At 34.0% G+C, this 22,987-nt stretch overlaps 1 protein-coding gene across 1 annotated transcript; it reads left to right on the top strand.

Moving 5' to 3' along the window:
- The first annotated feature begins 1,892 nt into the window (after nt 1–1,892).
- On the top strand, nt 1,893–14,485 carry LOC126815525 (homeobox protein Nkx-2.5). Its single transcript, XM_050541213.2, has 2 exons — nt 1,893–2,529; nt 12,431–14,485. The coding sequence occupies exons 1-2, from the start codon at nt 2,154–2,156 to the stop codon at nt 13,003–13,005; spliced, it is 951 nt and encodes a 316-aa protein (XP_050397170.1). The 5' UTR covers nt 1,893–2,153; the 3' UTR covers nt 13,006–14,485.
- Nucleotides 14,486–22,987: the final 8,502 nt, after the last annotated feature.

The following is a 22,987-nucleotide window of genomic DNA, read 5'->3' as shown; positions in this document are numbered from 1 at the left end:
AACGTTTTTATGGTAAACAAAACCATGCTTTCACCGTTTATTGCTTCTGGGAGAGTTTTTGTGACGTAATGAATAAATCTACTTTAAAAGTTTAAAATACGTGAAGTAAAAATGACCCAAGTATTTAAATTTTTGTGTAGTAAAGAATAAAAAAAAGATGAAGGATGCATCTCGAGAAATCAAAAGTGGAATTTATTCTTCTCAAAAACGCATTTACTAAAATATTTTTTATTGTTGATAAACAATGGAAATGGAAGTTTGAATAGTTTATGGGACACAGATAAATTGATAATGTGTATATATTAAGATATTGACATTGCAATGTACAAGCCAAAATTAGGAGAGTTTCCCGTTTTCAAGGCAATCGTTATCGTCTAGAAAAGTGGCCCGCGGATATTAGTCTATTCGTTAAATATTTTAACAAACAATCACGAATACATGTGTGCTCCCTGGCTCACCACTAATAAGAAAGGGATCACCCTGCCACAAAGAATGGATCACCGTGGTCAAAGACCACAAATTTGAGATCTTTTGTCTTAAATCAGGATGGCGGATATAGTTTTTACCTCCCTGCTCAATTCATATTGAAATTTATCAGTGTACAATGAATGTAAAAGCCTCATTCCCCAAAATGATCACGTGTATTCCCTGTATTTGTCATTTTTGGAAAATAAAATGCATTCTTTCCACTAAATTTTGTGAAGCCTTATTCGGATACCCGAGAGAAAATGGTTGTAAATAATATTTCTCCAAAAGAAAAGTTTTTCAGTTATAACGTCTAATAATAACACTGCTCTTGGAAATTGTCGTTTGAACTTTTTAAGACGAAGGAGCAGTTAATCTGAAGACGAAGGAGCAGTTAATCTGATGTATCATATTATTTGTTTTTACTGTTTGTTTTTAAAGAACAGTGATACTGGACATGTATATTATTTAATGTGTATAATTATTGTACACAATATTTGACTCTTTAACATACAATTGCTTACTTTTACCTGTATTTATATCCATAATTTTGATAAAATGTATATGTCTTGGCAATTGACAAAAATATTTTTAAAAAGAATTGAATAGTTTGAACTAGTGCTTTAGTAATTTATTTGTGAAAAGTGGAACTTTGTCTAATCCACGGAAAACAGGTACCTTTTTTATTTTTAAAGACGATTCCCTAGTAATTAAAATAGAAAGACATGTGACACAAATCTGTGCTTTATTAAGCAATGGTGGGTATTATATATATATATATATATATATATATATATATATATATATATATATAAACAACAACAACTTACTTAATGCTGACTAATCAGAGATGAGCAGCATATTGCGTTGTATCATTACTTGATAAAGACTTGGGAAGCCTAGCCGAAACATCGCTCAGTAATAAACAGTAGATTTTGTATTCCATAGACTTGTATCTATTTAAACTATGAATTTATGGCAATGGTAATAAATTTGAAAAAGTAAAAAATTCTTCTCAACATTTTGGTATCGGATTTCATTTTAAAATTAAATTAAAGTGTTGACGAAACATTTATTTTGTTGTCGCTAAATAAAAAAGGTGTGAGTAATAAAAACTAAGTACCATTATCTAAAATATACTTAATATATAATAAAGTAGATAGTGAAACTCAAGAACGTTTAAAGTGTGTTTCTGTGATTCTGTTCTAAGGCGTGAATTAACAGTATTATCTCTCAGCAAGCAGTTGAAAGTCTTCTAAACACATTTAATGCTGACAATATGAAGAGCTAAGTCAAGAAGACATTCTATTAGTTTGTTTGTCTAATGAATATTCATATTTTGTAGCCACAGTCACTGAGCGGAGTTTAACATCCGCTTCCTTCGATAGTAATATCGCAGACAACTATAACTACACGAACAGTTAGAGGCTGTATGTATATCGTGTATGTACACAAATTCAATAGGGCTCTTAGAACTCGATGTGTGTGATGGAGGCTCCCAGAACTAATCTGATTGGTTGAGGCGGACAACATCACGGGATTGATTGAAAGATATTTGAAGTCTAATTGAACAAGCGTTGAATGTTTTCTACGGTGCTAAGTTGCCTACTCTTTAGTCTAGAGGGATTTAAAGTGTTTCACTCACGGAAAGTTCTTCACGACACTAAGTGGATGAGAGGAAAAAAGCTATGTATTCTAATCCAGTGCCATCAACACCCTTCTCAGTAAAAGACATTCTAAGTTGGACCGAAGCTCAAAACAATTGTGGACTTGATTATCAGACAATGAATTTCCAGATGCCCGCAAATTTTCCCTTTGACATGAATCATCGACCCTGTGATCAGATGAATATGTCCATGAACAATAATCCATCGTGTATTTACGGAAACGCTGGATCTCCTACTCATTTACAGCCAACGTACACCAATCTCTCCTACACCCCTCCTTTACCGGGACTGGGAGTAGGAGGACCACATCCAGTACCCAAGGACTTCGAAAACACATTATCTGGGGTAATGGACCCTTCACCTCCTCCCAGTGAAGATGATGACTCTATGAAAGAGGGTAAGTTAATTGTTTTTAAAGAATAAGCGTTTGAGAGAATCTTAACGTGACACTTGTAAATCCACTTTGATTGAATGAAAAGCCTGAAAACAACTTTACTTAATGTTGTAGCTACTCGATTCGTTCCACTACGACTGTAGATCCACAAGTACTTTCATATCATTTGTTTCAATAGGAAAAAGGAGTGGATAGCTTCTTAAGATTTGCTGAGAACATGGTGTTATCTGCTACTTATTATTTGTATTTTGTTTAGTTTATGTTTTTATCCACTTGTAATAATGTATAAATAACCTGGGTCTATATATAGAGAGGATACATTGGTTGGCTATCATTAGGAATATTCTCTCATGAATTAAGTCTTAAGTGAAGAAAGTGGAAATACATGGTCCTTAAAACGAACGTTTTGTTTCTAAAAACACGATATGGAGTTTTTAGATTTTTTGTCTGGAAAACTGCAACTACATGACTGTTATTTATATTGGACGATTCCCTGCAGTCTATATTGTGGATGAACAATTTAAATTGAAATGGTTTTTGTTTCTAAAGGACATCTATTTTTTATGATCAGATGGGAGAGATGTTTCCCTTTAAGCCGTTTTTGATGATTATATAACATAAACATAATATGTGAGGCATTTAGTGATAGGAAGACTTTAGTATTATTTTTATATAGAAGTCACCCTGTCTTGTTACCGCAGAGAGTATTTCTGATAGTTTTCAGAAAGTATTCGTTTTAGGATTGAAGTAGCCACTTGGTTGAGCACCCAATTGTTAAAAATATTTTCAGAAAGTAAATAACGAAAGGGACATTTCGGTTTGAGCACATTTAGTTATTATTTCTAATTGTAAACAAAATACAAAATAATCAACGAAACTTAATTGAGGGAAACAGTATACTGATAAATATGTTTACGTGGTTCCGCATATTTTCTGAAACGTGTTTTTATTCTTTGAAATTGAAGCAAGGAAGTATTTCTGAATTAAAATGCCGAGGATTGGGTCGTGCTTTCCCATTTTCCCCTTGAATGATATTTTCCAATGAAAATAATCACATCAATCGTAATGTCTTTCTGGTTTCAGTTCTGGATTCCCTACGGTCGACTATAAAGACCCATGATTTCCTGTTACAAAATACAACCTATATACCATTTCTGAATCCATGTATAAACTTATCAATTAATTCAAACGAATACATGTCAATATAATTTTCTTGAAATAGAATCACTCTTAAGACTTGTGATATATCGGGCTCTTGTCCCTCTCGCAAGTCGATGCATATGTTTGGTTTTTTTTTCATGAAATATATCTACAATTTCTTGAATGTATATTATCATAATAAATATAGTTTCGAAAATAAGGAACACTGCCATGAAGCGCTTTAATATGGAATTCAGATGTTTTTCCTTGAATATAACTTTTCCATTTTTCGGACCCAATGTTGCAGAGTCTCAATTATACCGTTCTTTCTATCAATATTTTGTTATGTGGTTATCCTGCGTCTTTTTAATATTTTAGTTCATTTTTCTTATTTTATATTATTCAATGCTATATGTTCTCTAGGAATGTTTGTTTCACCAGGCTGTTCATATTGCCATTTGAAATTTAAACATAGATTTCTGTAATTTAATAATTTCCGTGCTATACAAAGTACCATAATTTATAGCCTATCATACACTATTATTACAAAAGTGTGTTTAACGTAATCTAACTACTAGTCTACATCAGAGGTACCGAAATTTGATCTCGTCTTCTTCCGGGTTGTAGCGACATAATTGGCTTAAATTTAACGAAAACGGATTATTTTCATTTCATATTTACCGCCTAAATTTGATTATCTGATAAACAATCGGCTTTAAAGTGGTAATACAATATTTTCTGGTATCAGGTTTAAGAGGATTAACCGCGTTATTTTGAATATTTTTGGAAAGCAAGTATAAGAATCTCTGCATCGTTTTTCCTTGTAATAATAATTAGATAATAACATAATAAAATTAGATATAGAATTACAAATAGATTTGCAATTCAGTTATATTAGATATATTTGAATTATTTTAAAAGGCAAAGCGATCTCCGTACATTTTGACTAATGTATAACATATACTTTTCAATGAAATTAAATGTATTAAATGTATTAAAAACCAAAGGCCATCCCCATAAGAAATAAATTTATGTTCTGTATCTGTCGCACACAAAATTAATTATAAAGAAAACAACATAGGACGAACACACCGTTATATTGTAAGCCACAGCATAACTATGTACAAGCCACAAGCATTTGCACAAGTGTCGGTTTGTTTAGACAATCAGTTAATTCAATTCAATATTTTTCGAAAATCTACCGGAATCATTGATAGATTCTAATTTTTTTAAATCACAGTGGTTGCTTTTATAATATTCTAAAATCAAGAACTGCTTCCATACACTTGGTGATCACCAATTCGAGTGTACGATCGACACGAAAATTGGTATGCTTGTTCTTTGGGCAATTGCGTAGCGATTAACGTACTTCGATTTTTATATGGCGTCGTGATTACAAAATGACTTGTTCCTGGTTTATAGTATAGCCGTACATGTTAATCTTTCACCCGACAAACGAAATATTAATTGTTGATTTATTACTATGCAGTATTCCTTGATAAATATTTAATTCGTGTCCTGTTGGTCGCGTTTAGGTTTATTCACAAGTAAATAAATAACAAGGTCAGATAAATTTAAATTGACGTAGAAATGTTGGTAGACTAGGATATTTCATTGCCGTCAATACTAGATCAAATCAGTTATATATCAAGAGTACAATTGGATATAACCGGCTCCAGATTTAACAAGATAATGTTTGTAAAAGACTTTATTGGCATAGTCTTTTATATTCATTATGGAATCCAGTAGGTGTCTATAGAAGAAGGAAGAAGAAACTTTACTGTATAATACAAAGTTATGCGCATACATCAATAACAAACTGTGCAGACAATAAACATAGTTGTAGAAACACAAATATATAGTTACAATAACATAAATGCTGGGTATACACCAGTCACTACGCATTTTAATAGTTCCGCATTTTTGTTGAACATCAATAATATAAATTGCTGAGAATCGTCCAATCCGAATATATTTACGGGAAATGAGAATAGTACAAGAATTAATCCCGATACACGGAATGGACAGAATAAGCATACCCTGTTTTGTATAATAGATGAATACACAACCGCTATGTATAGCTATCTTGAACGTGATTTTGTCCTTAGATATAACAAAATAACTTTGTATTAGTTACTATAGTAAACAGTGGTAGATACGAAATTGAACCTTGTGGAAACCCAATATAAATCAATAGACAGCTAACAGGCATTATATGTAAGTAAATAAAATAAACAAATGAATTAACTGTGAATGGACATTAGATATACACAAACATTCTATTTGTGTGTAACTATTTTCATTTGAATGAAGTTACTTAAAGACTTTATTTGGTAAATTTATATCTTTATCAGTCTAACTGTGGATAGACTTTATAATTAACTTCCCACCCAGAGCAGAATCCAATCCCCTGCTCCTATCACCCCCCCCCCCCCCAAACACACACAACACACCCGTAAATACTACATTATTTATGCATGGGGGCTGGGTAGCCGACTGGTCTGATGAGTAAGCTGTATATCATACGGCTTGTCATCGATGGAAGTGTCGTCGTGGTTTAGGACGCTTGTATAGTCCTGAAATGAATTAGTTTGTGTTGACTGGACTAGGGGTGGGGGGGGGTCGTAGTTGTCGAGCGATAGAACATTGGCCTCTCAATTACAGTAACCCGGATTTGAAACTCGTCTTGGACACAGACGAATTTTTAATCCTGATTTTTACTGTGAAGCTGACATGGATGCTGACAAAATACCGAGGTACGGCCGCGTGTACATAAAATAATCCGCGAAATTTGGTACATTTAAGGTCACTTTCCTACCCAAAGCATGGAAATGAAAATTACTATCTTTAGTTTAAAAATGACCGAAATATTGTTAAACCCCACTCCGTTTTATTCGCTGGGTCGACGTATTCAAATCTTTGCAATTAATGAAATACATATGTATTTAATGGAATACATTTATATTATGTGAATTTAATGTGCACACACGGCACCTGAATAATGACTTGTTCCACCCGTAGGAAATAAAGTGCACTTGAATATACAACGATTTAAACGAAGTGTAACAAAATTATTCAACACCATATCATTAATATACTGCATTTCATAAATATTTTCAAAAGCATTTATAAAGTTAAATAAATATTCCTGCTTTAGATTTATTTTCTTTAAACTCGGAAGTTCACAATACGAGATAGACTTTTTAAACTCTCGAGCCCTCCGTGGCAATGTTCTATTGAATAGATGACTCAAAAGGCGAATCAATTACAAAAACAAGATCCAGAATTTAGACAAGAATACTGGGCGATAAGTGAGAAATTATAAAGATAAGAACAAAACATACGAGGTATGGAGAGAGAGAAAAAAGCCAAAAGAGAAAGTATGGATGACTTGATACAAGTACAAGACTTTTTCGAGATTAGGGAAGATTTTGTTTAGAATTGTATACATTTGGGATCAGTTTCAAACGAGCCTTATATCTAGTTTGATATTAGACAGACAAGTCTTTGGTATCGTCTTGATAATCACAACAACTTGAAAGACGGTATTCAGGAGAGCAATGAAAGATGAGAGATACCTTGTTTAGGGGTTAAACAGTTTCTGTATTATAGTCGCTTCTATCCTCATTAGTAGTATGAGTACAGTAATAAGCATTGTGTGCCTTTTTAGCGTCCAGTTCTGCTGTGTACGATTGTTATTTTTCAGCATTCGACACTGCTTTGTGGAACGTCAGCTCTGTAACCCCTCAGATCGGTCGCATTATTTCTGTTCCGTCTTTCTTGTAAATATTTTTATTTTTATTTTGAGGGGACTGTACATTCACTTGATTTGATATAATTTGTTGTTCATTTCTTGCAACGTCTATGTAGTTTGTTTTGTCCGTAGGTTTATCTTGTCGGTTCTGGTTTGCGTGTGGTGTGGTCCTCCTGCACTTACTATTAATAAACACCGTTTTCATAAATTGTTTAAGCGCCATTTAGTAACTGGATGAGAATAACACATGACACAATTATGTGGAATACAAGTTCATACGTCATTTGTTTTACAGTCCCCATTTTAGCGAGCGTCCTGTGCATGAGTATTAAACGCGGTTTTGTAGAACTTACAGATTTGTGACCTCTTCATACACATAATTGTTGTCATTCCGTCCATGTACAGGTTGGAATATTATAGTCTTGAAGATTAATTGAATTTGGTCACTGTTGTTAATGTTCAAATTGTGTTAAAAGTCAATTATTTTTAGAAATTTCTTACCCTTTATGGATAACCCATTTCGTTTGATTGATTTCAGGTTCGAAATAGAAATATTCTATGAATAATAACGTCGAGAAGATAATGGATATACTTTATTATATACATATGTATCATTCTTGTAAATAAAATAAAATATACTTGAAGTCAAGTGACATCTTTGTTAAATGTTCAAGATAGCATTTATGTAAAAGGAAAAGTAATTTTTGCATTACCAAAGTCTGTTAACATTGCTCTAGATATCAACAAAATCTACAGTAAAAAAACAGATCGGTATGGAATCGTTTTTACATTTTTAGAGACTTCACCTCTCTTGATCATTAAGCAAAGTTTGTATATAAAACTGTTAAACTCATTGCCATCACTGCTGGAGAGAGGCGACACGCGTCGAGGCGACCATTTTACCAACATCAGAAGCGGCCATATTTCATTTGTGAATCAAGTCAGAGTAACGGAAAGTGGCCCTTGTGTTTCTTTCCGATAAATATGTATCTAACTGATCGCATCTGTACCAATTATCGCTGTACCAGTTTGCTACAGCCCAAAAGACAGATTTTTTCATAGTCACGTTTCCTTTTATTCCGCAGCATCGCATTTTGTAGAAACGAAGACAACAACAATTGTACGGCTCCGTGGCGTCCATGATTGAATTTCGAGAGCTGAGAATGAATTAAAATTGCTTCTGGTGTCATGGCAAATCACTGACATCATATTTTATGCAAAAACAATTTTTTAGATTCTTATAAGAAATAATAAACTACTTGTCGATTATAATTAAATACAAGTAAATTGATCATTAAGTTAGAATTGAAAAACTACAAAATGTATGCGGCTCGGGAATAAAAGAGGGAAAAAAGTTAGTTTGGCGATTTAAACCAAAATATATTTAGAACTTGTTAAATTTCTTTTGCAATACTTTTTTTCTAGTTCTCGGAAATTAAATTAAAGACGTAATGTAAATTTAATCACGATTTTATTGAGTTTAATAGTCATTTCCACATACACGCTCACAAAATTATTTCATTTAGTATTTCAGAAATATTGAAATAAGTTTCAAATTACAAAATAATTATGTCTAGAAAACCGTAATTATTTTCCTGTGGGGTTTTGCATGTGAATTATGATTATCGCTGCAGTTGGGTAATATTTTGACGATCCTAATGATAATTTGTGGTATATTGGATAGGGGCTAGCCAATGTTACCATGATGTAAATTTTGTTAGACTGATTAAGCTTGAACGGTAATAAAGATATTATATATGAGCTTCGTGTCCAACACCGAGCGTTGATTACCGTTAGCTATATCAGAACCATTTTATTTGATCTATTACATCTTTTCAAATGCCGGAAATTTAATTAAAGCGCAAAAAGAAATGGGGGTTCACCTCGCTAAAAATTGCTACAGCGCGAATCACATTCTCCTAAAAATCTCGTCAGATTTAATGTTTACTTGTTATGAAAATGTGTTTTAAATTTACGCGAGTCAACTTCGTTTATAGCGCCACATGTACATATGATTAAAAACGTCAGCTGGCACGCACATTTTTCTTGAAAACTTATAATGCGGTCTTGTTCCTTGAGCCAAATATCATCTTAAATAGCCATCTAGTTGATGTTATAATTAAGGTATAAACGATGTTTTATGTCGTAGAAAGGACTATAAAGAGATTGGGGATAAAAGTAAAAGATTAATAACTCTCGATAGACTAGATGAGTATTTAATAGTATGATGTTAATTTCTTACTTTGATAAATACATAGTTGTTTCCATGTATGTATAGGTTGGCAGTGACGAGTGTCGTGCATGATGCAGTATATACTTAAGACTACCTAGAACATATAATATCCTTTTAAAAAAATTGACTTGGCATAGTTTGAAAACCGATCATTCATATTCAACAGACTGCTACTTCTGAGAAATTATTAATAAAACACAGTTGGTTAGATGTTATTAAAATTTTAATCAATTAACGGTATATTTAGAATGCAATTTTAATTGAAACCCTTGCAAGTCGACGTTGACTATCTTCCAAATCAGTGCTGATATAACAAATGTTTTAACTGTCAAAATAGATGCAAATTGTCCGGTTTTGAAAGACAATTTGGTTGGAAAGTTAATATTCGTTTTAGAAAAATAAAGATCGTCAGATTTGATCATGGTAAATGGCGGAGACAGTAGTATTCATCAAGGTTTATAAGACAGATGCCGGTATATCACCGCTGATCAAATTTGAAAAGACGACCTTTTAAAATGAAATACTGATGTTTCATTAATATTCTACAATCATTACTTATTAAACCCAAACAATGCGAAAATATTCGGTAGTGGCTGAGATGACACGGTAGATATACACATGATTGCCGCTGACCACAATAAGACGAATTTTAATTAGGAACCTGCCGAAGTAAGATGTTGGTTAATTTGCAGCGTTCTTAATCCTGTCTGTGAAGCACTCTATTCTATGTACTTGTTATATTAACATGTTTATATAAATGATTATATAACTTAAGAAGAATTCAGTATAATGAGTACACAAACCTGAGGCTTTTACATCGACATGGCACATTTACAATGAAAACTGATTGTCTAACGATGATGAAATCTAGTTTATATAACTGTACATGATTCAACTTTTGTAAATTCCCCTGGCAGATGGAATTCGATATAAGAGTAGGCCATAGTGCCGCTGAACGGGCACAATTTCTCTCATTGCACAGTCGGAGTAGGACGTTAAACCCCATTTTATTTCATTTTCGGCAAAACCGAGAAATCTGTGAAAAATTCCAACTCCCCAAAAAGTTTATTAATTAAAATAACCGTTTCTGAAGATTTTGAATGAATTTTACAGATTATTCATTAGGTAATCCATATAAAACATAAATTTCCATTAGGTGTCATTTTCTTTATAGTCAAAAAATAATTTGAATTTGAAAATTCGGATTTTTTTAACTGACCAAATTACGCTGATTTGAAAAAAAATATATATTTTCTATTATATGAAACCTGATATGATTTATTTGAATGAATGATTAGGATGATAAATGATTAGAGTGCATTATCAGGTTAAAACTCAGTAAACATCACCGCCCACTTTATCAACTATTACAACTCAATCAATCATTGTTCTATTAATATTCATACATCATAACTTTAACATATTATAAGTGGCCTTTCAGGGTCAATTAGGATATTTCAATGCTGTTTGTATTAGAGAAGAATCATAAAATGAACAAGTTTGAAACTTTTTTCTTAGTCTTTTAGCTCAATTAAACAAAGTGTGGTGTGACATTTGTTGAGTAGTTCATCGATGCAAATACCAAGAGTTCGATCTTATGCGTGTGTGTGATTAGGGGTAGGGGTAGGGCTACATGCCTAGCCTCGTCGGTTTTCTCCTAATTGTTGAAATAAGCACATTAAATCTCTCTCTCTCTCTCTCTCTCTCCCTCTCTCTCGGCATTTTTGTCATATGACACTTAGTTATTTGTATAATTCTATGTGGAAAGTACAATCAATCATAGATCACTTAATATTCATGGTGGGTGTGGGTGGCCGAATCATCTTGATTTTAAAGGTATTAGACAGATAGTCCCTAAGCGACCTGGGTCCAGGACAACAAAAAGTTTACTTTTACTCGACTGAAGTAACTCTAGCCTTAATATGCCTAAAGCATGAACCCATATTTTCGTTGAATTAGTAAACGTAAAATTCCAGATTTTGTCTTTGTAAAGATCATAATTAACACATATCAAAAGGAGATTTAACTACTCATATACTGTAATCATATTAAGAGCAGGACTATAAATAAGACACGTTATTAAAATGTTTTATGTATTTGTGATGTCAAACCTGATTGCCGTTCAAAGTTCCACATCCGGATCGGATATATGTCAACAGATTATTGACATTAGTAATATAAGCACGGCATTATTAGACTCCTAAATAATTTGCTCCATATAATAATAAGGTTTATTGTCTATTCTCTCCCCATGGATGACTGCTAAAAAGCGACCTCGGTTTCCTAAACCCAATTCGCACCGTTTATCTATAAGCAGTGATTTGTATCAAGTGTATACCCAATACACATCTGATTTTGGAAGTTCACGTTACTAACAATGTCTGCTACAATTAGTAACGTGAATAAGTTGGTGCATGCTATGTTTCTAAAAACACCCTAACAACACAGTTTTAAGTGTATATATTTCAAAAAGTTGGCTGCATCCCCAAAAGTTATGCAGGAACATCCGCTGCTGAAATCTAAGTACAATATATCTATCGCTCACAAGTTCATCTGCAATTTATTGGAACAATAATGGCTATAATATCGAACCCTGTTGGCCACCAACATCTATACTAAAACTATATGATAGTATACTATTGTACAGTTGAGTTGTTGTTTAGACCCGAATAATTGATTGTCTTTTAAAATACCAATCTCGATTCCAGTTATATTTTACGGTTATATTTGCACAGTTTAACGCTGTACTCATTAATTTTTCTTTTGCTATTTTTCAGGTAAACAAGTATGTGCATCACAGTCATTGGGAAATGCCATAACGTCTTCTCTGACGTCACTTGCAGGAGAAAAAGGAAAAATTTCACCAATCTCAGCGTCAGAATCAGGAGAATGTCAGCTTCTTAAACAAAGGCAAAAACGGAAACCAAGGGTACTTTTTTCTCAAGCGCAAGTTTACGAATTAGAAAGAAGATTCAAACAACAAAGGTATCTTTCCGCGCCTGAAAGAGAACAGTTAGCTAACATGTTAAAATTGACGCCAACACAGGTTAAAATATGGTTTCAAAATAGGCGTTACAAGTGTAAACGTCAACGTCAGGATAAATCCTTAGAGTTATCTGCCTTGCAACCACCAAGACGCGTTGCTGTTCCGGTGCTCGTGAGAGATGGAAAACCGTGTATGCATGGACAAAATATACCACAGTCATATTCAGCACCGTATAACGTGAATCCATTCGCGTATTCTTCTGCATCATATAACACAGTAAATAACCACATGCCTCCCAGTGTAAATCAAATGCAACAAAATGGTTACGTTCAACAGCAGATTCATCAGGGTATCCGTGCCTGGTAAAAAAAAGACAATATTTGTTACTTTTTGGATAATGAACTGGGCCACAAGCGCAGCTCATCTTCTTCTTCTTCGCCTTGGGCGCTACGCTTGTCGAAAAAACAAAGTCTATGACGTCTCAATACTAGAGATGACTTATATGACACCATACGTGGCTCCTGGTCCATATTGTACGCTCGTACTAGTTATTATGAACTGTGTCAGAGAACATTCAAAAGCAGTATAAAGTAATTAAAAGGAAAAGCCCAAATTACTGTGAAGAAAATTTTTCTTTTTAAAAGCGAGCTTTGGTTACTTACTGAAAATACTATTTGAAGAACTATGAAGCAAGGGTGATCACTATAACGGCAGTGACCATCAATCGGACGACATCGGCCAACTGATATAGGCTCATTCAGGCCTTTGATCTTTATTTATAGTAACAATATAAAACTACTTACATAAACCACTGTTTAACATACTTATAGTTTAGGGCCTACTTATTACATACTGAGTTCGATGAGTAACGCTAATACAATCTGGTGACAAACGCGTGGGTTATGTATAATCTTGTGATAGGACACAGAGTGTATGACTTATTCTATTGTACTTTAACGTACGAACAGTCAAGGTTAATTTGAATTAATCCAGAGTGCAACAACGAAATCCAGAAACTATGCCGATGTAGATAGATGATTTATTTCCAACGAAATTATGACCATTCAGCATTAAAGCAAATCGAATGAAATGCAACAACGAATCCACAAACTATTTTAGTTTTTCAATATTTGAGGTCTAGCGTATTATTTAATTATTTTAGAAGTGTTGTAAAATTCCTATCTGCAAAACCGAAATCTAAAAGTTATTTATTCTTAGACAGGGGCGGACTGGGTAGCTCTGGGCCCCAGGACAAACTGGTTTCCTTGGACCTCCATTGCGTTGAAGAATATGACGAGAAGACGAAACTAGCACCTCACTTCTCCTCGGATTTAGGCCATTATATGTTTCAGTAGATGCAAATATGATTTTATTTATTTTGAAATAAATGTATGTCCAATCAGGGCCGATGGATCCCTGCCTGACCCCTCTGGGCCCTCCTAGAGACCTAGTCCGCCCCTCATCTTAGAAATTTAATTTGTAGTGCCTCCATCGATAAACTATCACAAATTATACAGCAATGCATATGCGAGTAAGAATTCCCCCCTCCACCCCACACACATACCAAATATAAACAAAATTTCGAATAGCAGGATTTCAAAATTTCGAATAGCAGGATTTCAAACTTTCTTGAACATAAAATAATTGGGCTGAATTATAGATAATTCTACTATCGTAAGAATTGTTGCTATAATTGTTTATGGCAAAAATTGGATAAGATTATAGAATGTACAATACCGATGTTATTATTTTTTTATATGCTAAATGATGTAATTTATGATTTGAAACTAACTCTGTGCATATTTGTACCTAATGATGAATTAAATAAATATTTTGTTATGTATAATATGGTGCTGGTGTTTTCTGTGAAAATAGTCCTGATTTGACGTTGGTGAGAAACTATGTGGTATTACTGCGCCTTTAAAGCTTACGGGCAAATAACCATGTCAGATAGTTGAAATGATTCGCTAAGTGAGCAGAGTTAATTGTTGATTCTAGTCTGTTTATTTAATGTAAATCACAGAATTAAACAATTAAATGTAGGAATAAATATTGATACGGCTTGGGAATTGGTGCCATTAATTTGGTTCAGAAAGTATGTGGAAAGTTTGTGACTTGCAAGAGTCTACAAATTTACAAAGTTTGTGTTGCCAATAATCTGTTTGTGTATGCATAGCGGGGGTCTCAAAAATAGCAAGGTGTCAATGTACAGAATAGTATTTGGAGTTTTAATAATATGACCGGGTGGGTTTTTTGTGGGTAGGATACTGGGCTCACAAGCAGAATGTCCCCTTCCACCCACACAGGACACTGAAACACAAGATGAGTTAATCTATTGAACACGATATCAGCTGTTTTGTGGGTAGGACATTTGACTCACTACCAGAATGTTCCGGAATACCCCCCCCCCCTCACACACCCACGAAACAGCCCCCTCCCACCATATGCAAGACTCCAGATGAGGAAGCCTATTCCTATACCAGCTAAAAATATTTACACAATTCTTTCGTACATTAACCCGGGAAGTAATTATCAGCGCTTATTCCTTTATAGAATTCTGTCAAATAAATCTTTAACTGACACATTCAAGAACGGTGCAAATAACGCTGAAACTGGAAGCACTCCACTCTCCTAAAGTTTCGACCCTAACCCGTGGTTTCATCTACGACCCTAAAACAGTCAGGTAGTAAAGATAAATTTCGCGGACAATTACAGGGTCCTATTTTTATTGTGAGAGTTTCTAAATGCTCGACACACAATTTTAAAAAAAGATTAACATTATAATTCATTAGGTTACATATTACCGGAAATATTTGTTAGAGAAATGTGAGTTTTGAATCCTGTCTATAAAATCATATACATATACTACAAGCACGATAATTATACAATTAGAATTATTAAAGTCCTCTACAACAATAATAACTTTAAATCATTCTATTTTGAGCTCTATGCCGCTCTATTTCTACAACATATTGTTTCTTGAGAAGAATATGTTCATTCAGTCAGTAACTGATGACCGTGGTTGTTAGCCTGGCTGACAATTTTAACCAGACAATCTCAAGGCAAGTGTGTAAAGTTTCCAGAGCACCTAGTACCAGTTTGCATTATTGTAATTTTTTCAGGTGACTGATTTAGTTTTATCTCGATATGACCGAATGTTGTCAAGCCGATTCTGAATACATTTTTATTTGGTAAGCTGACCTAATAATAATGTAACAATGTATTAGTTTCCATAGTAGACTGAAATTTAAATTTAATAAATACGGTTGATTAAGTTACATCCTAACTACCTATAGATACGTATGGAGGAGAGGACTCACCGGGAAGTGGGTGGGACGATTTTGTATGCTATCAGAGGAAATTGATTCAGACTGCCCGACGATCGCCTACGCACTCTGGAATTTGGATATCTCGTCTACATCAGACCCGCAAGATGTTCCAGTTAAAATATATCATAGTCGCGACTTAAAATAACCCAACAACACGACTACGTTTTGGACTGATCTGCTAAAATCAACTAATGTCCAAAATATAAACAAACTTTATCCATATACTCTGGTCAGGTTGCTAAAATATGTAATCCTTACATAGTACAGACATACGTATTTACCTTTATTCTCCGAGTGCAGTATTATGACTGAATTCAGTAATAGTCCCGCCCCTTTACAGAGATGCCTCATGTATGGAGTCATTATACAATGCCACCCATAGTTATACACTCTGTAACGTTTTCATGAAAACAAATTAACAATTGATTTAAAACTAGCAGTAAGTGGATGTTAAACAATGGATGGAATTCACAAAAGGAATACACCACACCACCCAAATCTTACAGTTGCTATCTGCCTTCATACATGCCGTCTCCGTTCTCCTTTGCTACCCCTCCCCTTCCCTTTCTATCTTTGATACGGCATAAAAACATTCTTCATTCAGAAGAGATGCAGGTTGTTGGCGCAGGTCACCGATAACGTAAATAATTCGCCCTGGTGCAGACTATGAGACGTAGAAATGGTGAGCCGTGTTGTGGTTTGTCTCGCCGTTTAAAGCAAACCTATCATTCTAGAGGGAACCTGTTTCATATCAGAGAAAAGCTAGCGAGGACCTACAGCATACCCCGTGCCATTCAATAGATTGCTGTAATTAAAAATAACAACCCCGTTTAGTTCTTTATTTATAAAAGCTACTGATCCGATTTTAGAAAAATAAATAGGGGAGTAAAGATACGACAAGTTATAGGGGAAGTTAGCGACCTGCCTGCCGTTTAAAAGCATGTTATAGACACCATTAAATTCGAATCTCTTTAAACAGTTTTCAATCAACTAAACATTTATTTTACATTGAATCATAAAGGACCTAGAATAAATGCCATAAATACTTTATGAAAAGTCTACCCGTTTCTTCAAATAAATTCAAAGTCATGTGAATATTTGTAAAGAGGAAGTCAACAGAATGGAGATCGACAATTTCTAATCTCTACTGACATGTTTCACAATAGATGTATATATATATATATATATATTATCTTAAGTTATGGTCATTTAATGTTTATATTTGTTTCAAACGCCCATCTTTTTCTCCCTTTGACAAATACATGTATTATAATAATAACCCAGTTATCTTTTTTTTTGTAAGAGTCACCCCATTCTAAACTACATATTAATGTCTTTATGTACTCGAATGGGTTTTTTAAATTACAAAACAACATGTATCATATTATCAGACCTGTCTTTAGGCGTCTTTAATTAGTGGAATTCCGGGTGTGCATTAAACATACATTACGCAAGAGCTAAATCTGTCTATTGCAGGTCTTTCTTTAGGCCTGAAATGTTATCTAAATTATTAATTAGACATTAATTAAATTATCCAGACCATAATTAACTCTCAATGTAATCGCTAGTCCGCAATATTTACTGGATTAGGATCCAATTTGCTGCTCAAATTTCATTCATGATTTAAACATAAGGTGGATAAACGAGACTATGATTTTTATCGTACCGACTTTAGTAATGATGATCGAGGCTAGGCCGAAAATTCCGTCGCTAAATTTTCGGTTTAGAGTAAATCAATTTGACTGAAATTTTTAGCAAATTCCCTTTACATTATCTAGTTTTTAACTATTATAGTGAGAACTTCCAGCTCTTTATCTAATCGCCCATAATGTATCTGTAAAGATTTGGAATATCTAAATACTATTCTCGCGTGTAGACACTGGCAATGAACAGGTATGCATATCTTTTATTTAAAAAATGTCTCCACGATAGTGACAGAATCAGGAGCGAGATCATGAAATGAATATGGAGTGTCATCATTCCAGGAATTCATGACTAAAACATAATATTTTGTCAAGTAGATTATACTTCATACTCCCTCTTCACACATATTGTAGCATGTTATTTGTATATTTATACATAAAAAAACATCATATAATCAGGTGTCTAAGTTGTATTTCTACCATAGTCGAGATTCTAACATACATAACCATCGATTGAAAAACCTATTCATACTACTAGGATAATATATTTATTGCCAAAAAATAATACCTTAAGCTAGCAGAGAGCATTTCAAAATCTTCATATTTCAATAGCAATCCAAAAGTGAGGCTGATGATCCGTGTCTGCATCCTAAAATAAAGCGTATAGATCAACCTAATCGTTAACCTAAACAGAACGTGGTCATTATCGAATTTCGTCAAGGCATTAGAACGTGGTCATTATCGAATTTAGTCAAGGCATTAGTGAACATTCTATCGAAGTAAAAAGTAGAATTATTGTATCCCAAAAGGTGTGATAGACGGACGGACGGACACGGCTTCTTAGTCCAAGTATAAAGTGCCCATTACCGAACTAATGAACATCAACAACAAGTTTAAACATTCTACCACAATATTATTAGAAACAGGGTTATGTTGTCTCGTGACCAATGATTTTTTTTTAACTACTACCTGGGTTCTTTAACGTCTGCTTACGCAAAAGTAATATCTCAGATAAGACACAGGAGAGCCGAATCTTCTTCCTGTTTTTTAGAATATGATTTTGCAATCTTTCCATTTGTTTAGGCGGAAGTTCTTCCCGTTAATTAATAAAAAAAACAAAAACATAGCGTTTTGAGGTGGATCATTATGAAATTTCATATCTCTGCTTAGCTTAAGTAGAAAATGCTCGTCATCGAACTCAGTCAAGATATTGCCTAATAAACAACCACACCAAGTTTGAACACTGACCTCAATTCATAGAGTTATTAAGGCCCGGTCCCACTGCACTTACGGATGCAAAGAGGATGTAAAACGTGGAAAAAAAAGGCCTCCGTTTGAAAACGCCATGCATCCGTTGTGTACTCATTGCATCCGTGTTTCATACGCTCTATCCATCGAGCATCCGTTCACTTTGATTTCATCCGTGCAAAAAGTTTTGAGCTGCACAAAACTTTTATAACGGATGAACTTTCTGCCGTGTACGATGTAAATGCGCGAGCACCAAACGTTCCATGTCCGTTATCATCCTCTCTGCATCCTCTGGGCATCCTCGCTACTGGCATCCGCTCCAGCTGAAAACGGAAAGAGGGGGGAAAGATAAGGTACATGGAACGTCTATACATCGTTAGTAGCACGGAAATAGAAAGGATGTAAGCGTATGCATGTCGTTTATAAAGTTTTCAAAACGGACAAAGCGTTTGTATCTGGGATGTATCTTGTATATTGAAGGATGTCTGGAGTTTGCCGGAGCTGTCATCCACTTCCATCCGCTTTCATCCCCTAGACTTCCGATGAACATCCATTTAACATCCCCGCTACATACTTCCCACGTTCGTTCTTTTCCGTTCAGTTTTCGCAAATTTTCGTCAATTTTGTCCATTTCTGGAGCGGATGAAAACGGATGGGGCCACCCCCGAAAGTTTGCTCGTCCGCTGTGTCCTTTTTGCATACGTTTTGTGTCCATCGGCCACTGGGACCGGGCCTTTATGTCCCAAAAGGTGTGACGGACAGATTTACAGACGGAAGTACCTATTTAGTAGTCCTTTAAAAATAAATATGTGTATTGATGCAATGACGTTGCTAGTATTTTTCAATGTAAGACGTCTGGAAACTTAAATTTTCACTTCTGGAATTTCATGTTGAAACAAATAAACTTTATCCAGTACACAAAGATACCATATAGGTGACTTAGTTTACAAGCTTCCGTGATTTCCCAGAAGACTATGTATAATGCACCATACTAAACTTATGCCCTCTGTCTAGAGTTAGCCTCGGTTGAGAACAGACACTAAGCTAGTTGACCGACATTTTAAGTCTTAAATCGACGATATTAAACGAAAACACTCAATATACTTCGAGGATTTTAAGAAGTATTTATTCTGCTTCCATTCAATTGAATTAAATAGGTTTAAATATAGTCTTTATGTGAATTGCAGATTATAAACGAAATAGAACCGCATTACAAAATAATATTCTATTTCTGAATATGGCGGGCATTTCGGGCAGAGATCTATTCTCGAAGTATGAAGTAGATGGATCTCTGTGGCAGAATGATAACGCACATAATATAAATTTGACGTCTTACTTTACTGCACCAAAAGGATGCGCAGGGTGCTAGGAGCGAAATGTTGCCTTGACAGTGGTGCTACGACCGGTTCATAATACAATGTTTAACTACCAGGGGATCTTTAACTTACTGCCAATGGTATATCCGGGGCGATGCAATTCTAAAAAGTGATAGAGCATACAACAATAACAACTTAAATACCATTTGAAACAGTTCTTTAACTTGTCTTTATAGGTCTCAAAGTACAGTTGCAACAAGGGTATACAATATACATATACAATGTATTTTTATTATATATAAACTATTCTATAAATAACATTAAATATAACGGGGAGAGGGAGAATTCTATAAAGCCAAAGACATACAGAAAGATGGAGGGGCGATGTTTGCTTTTTCAATCTGAATACACCTGCAGTCAAACGAGACAAACAGAAAAAGAATGATGACATTTTCATCTGCCCGTAACACAATCATCAAAAGGGTTAACTTTTCTACTTGTGGGGTCAAAGTCATACGGATATTCTAAATATACAGCCGGCATATTGAAACTATACACCAGCTCGCCTTAGGCTGAAACTGCCAGGCCGTTCCAAAGCGATAACACAAATAATTTGTATCTTTCAAACACGAACACGAAATAAACATCAATAATCGGAAGTCCGTCCGCGTTACCGGAAACAGATATGAAAATGAGGCTATGATGTATTTAGGTGATATAAAAGTACGATGTTTATATGGTTTAAATCCGTCCAGTTATTTATAGACCCGCTGTTTGATTGGTTATTTCATTCCGCACTAGAAGATTAAGCCTATGCCGTTTATACGTTCATATACAGCAAAATTGTAGGCTATCAGCTACGCAGTTTTCCAACGATATTGGTCATAGAAGGCCATGTTATGGATAAGCACAACTTTTTATGATAAACATACAAATGTTATCCCCTACAAGAGAGAACCGGATACATCTGGGACGACGACACGCCCCGCCTTTATTTTTATCTATTTAAATGTATCCGGCCTTAGTTGGTTCAAGTCTTTTGTGTTTTTATATTAAGGCCCTCGTTTGCCATAGGTAGGCTGACGCTTCTGATGCCGGTATTTAATAAGATGTTTTGGTTTTGAAATGACCTAACAATGAAATGAATGAATTTTAATATTAAAATGCGCACTTTTAAAAAAAATCAAGAAAGTATTAGTTTGTGAAATGTATTTAAATATATGTTTATATTGAATATATTATCATCATCTTTACAATAATTTTATAATTTCTGTAGGCACAATTGATTACTGAATGATTTGTACACTTTTTATTACAATTGGGTAATGCATGATTTGTATAGTTTTGAGTATAATTCAATAATGGAGGTATTGTATAGTTTTTAAAGGAATTAAGTAATGGAGGTTTGTGAATGTTGTGTATACTTTTGTCTGTAATTTAGTAATGAAGGGTTTGTATAGTTTAGATAGTACTTGAGCAACAAAAGTTTTGAATAGTTTTGTGTGTAATTGAGTAACAAGAGTTTTGAGTAATTTTGTTTGTAATTGAGTAATTAGGGTTTTGTATAGTCTTGGGTAGTGTAAAGTTGTATGTAGTTAATGATTTGTATAGTTTTGAGTATAATTGAATAATTAATGTTTTGCGTAGTTTTGAGTGTAATTGAGTAATAGCGGTTTTGCATAGTTGTATGGGTAATTGAGTAATGTTTTGATTGTAATCTAGTAATGAAGGTGTTGTATAGTTTTGAGTATAATTGAATAATGAAGGTTTTGTGTAGTTTTGAGTGTAATTTTGAATAGTTTTGAATAGTTTTGGGTAGACAGTGTAGTGAATGTTTTGTATAGTTTTGTGTGAAATTGAGTAATGAAGGTTTTGTATAGTTTTGATTGTAATCGAATAATAAGGGTTTGTATAGTTTTGTGTATAATTGAGCAATGAAGATTTTGTACAGTTTTGTGCACAATTAAGTAATGACAGATTTGTATAATTGTGTAATAAAGATATTTATTTTACGGTTTTGACTGTAATTGAGTAATGACCGTAGAGAAATATGCAAAAGGGAAACAGTGTTATGTACTTTTTATAATCTAATTTGAGTATTTAATTAACCTATTGTATCTGTGTAATTGAATATGAGTAACTACATGTATATAATCATGAATATACATTAAACAACCCTCACCCACAACAAATCATAACACAATAAAACTTCAAAAACTGTAACCGAACCAATGCTTAAAAACTCTTTTGTTGTTTTATCTAGAGTTTCTTTTGTTGTAAAATATTTAGTTTGTGATTGAGTAATGAAGTATTTGTATATACATGTAATTGAGTAATGTAGACTGGGAGTAATTGTATACAGTATATAATGAACCAGTGTACTATGGCATGTGAAGACTGTTTCAATACCTAAACATCAAGATGTCAGCGTATAATGCCGAAGGCCTGCCTAGAATCTGACATTAGTCTCCTTCTTCTGGGATTTTTTTTTTGAGTGTAGTTAGCTCGGCCGTTGCAGAGTGTGACTACGGCTTGTTAAGCTCATTTAGCCGCTTCAGTTTATTTTGGAATAAAATAAAGTAAGAATAATAAAATACAAATGGTTTCAGTCGAATTTACTAGTAATTGAACTGAAAATATACATTACAATATGGATTACAATTACTGTTTATTACTGAAATACGTGCTTGATGAAGAATCGGAGCATCCTAGCGGAAAGAGAAACGTTGCTCAACCATAAACAGTAATTATATTACACTACTTTTAACAATTATTTTATAAACTTACCTTGAATATTCGCGTGTTAAAAGTG

Source organism: Patella vulgata, chromosome 3, assembly GCF_932274485.2.
Source record: "Patella vulgata chromosome 3, xgPatVulg1.2, whole genome shotgun sequence".
Classification (NCBI taxonomy): domain Eukaryota; kingdom Metazoa; phylum Mollusca; class Gastropoda; family Patellidae; genus Patella; species Patella vulgata.
This window is presented reverse-complemented; position numbering and strand designations above follow the sequence as displayed.

Coding starts and splice junctions, on each gene's coding strand:
- LOC126815525 (XM_050541213.2), top strand. CDS start 2,154: ATGTATTCTAATCCAGTGCCATCAACACCCTTCTCAGTAAAAGACATT. Junction 2,530..12,430: donor TGATGACTCTATGAAAGAGG/GTAAGTTAATTG, acceptor GCTATTTTTCAG/GTAAACAAGTATGTGCATCA.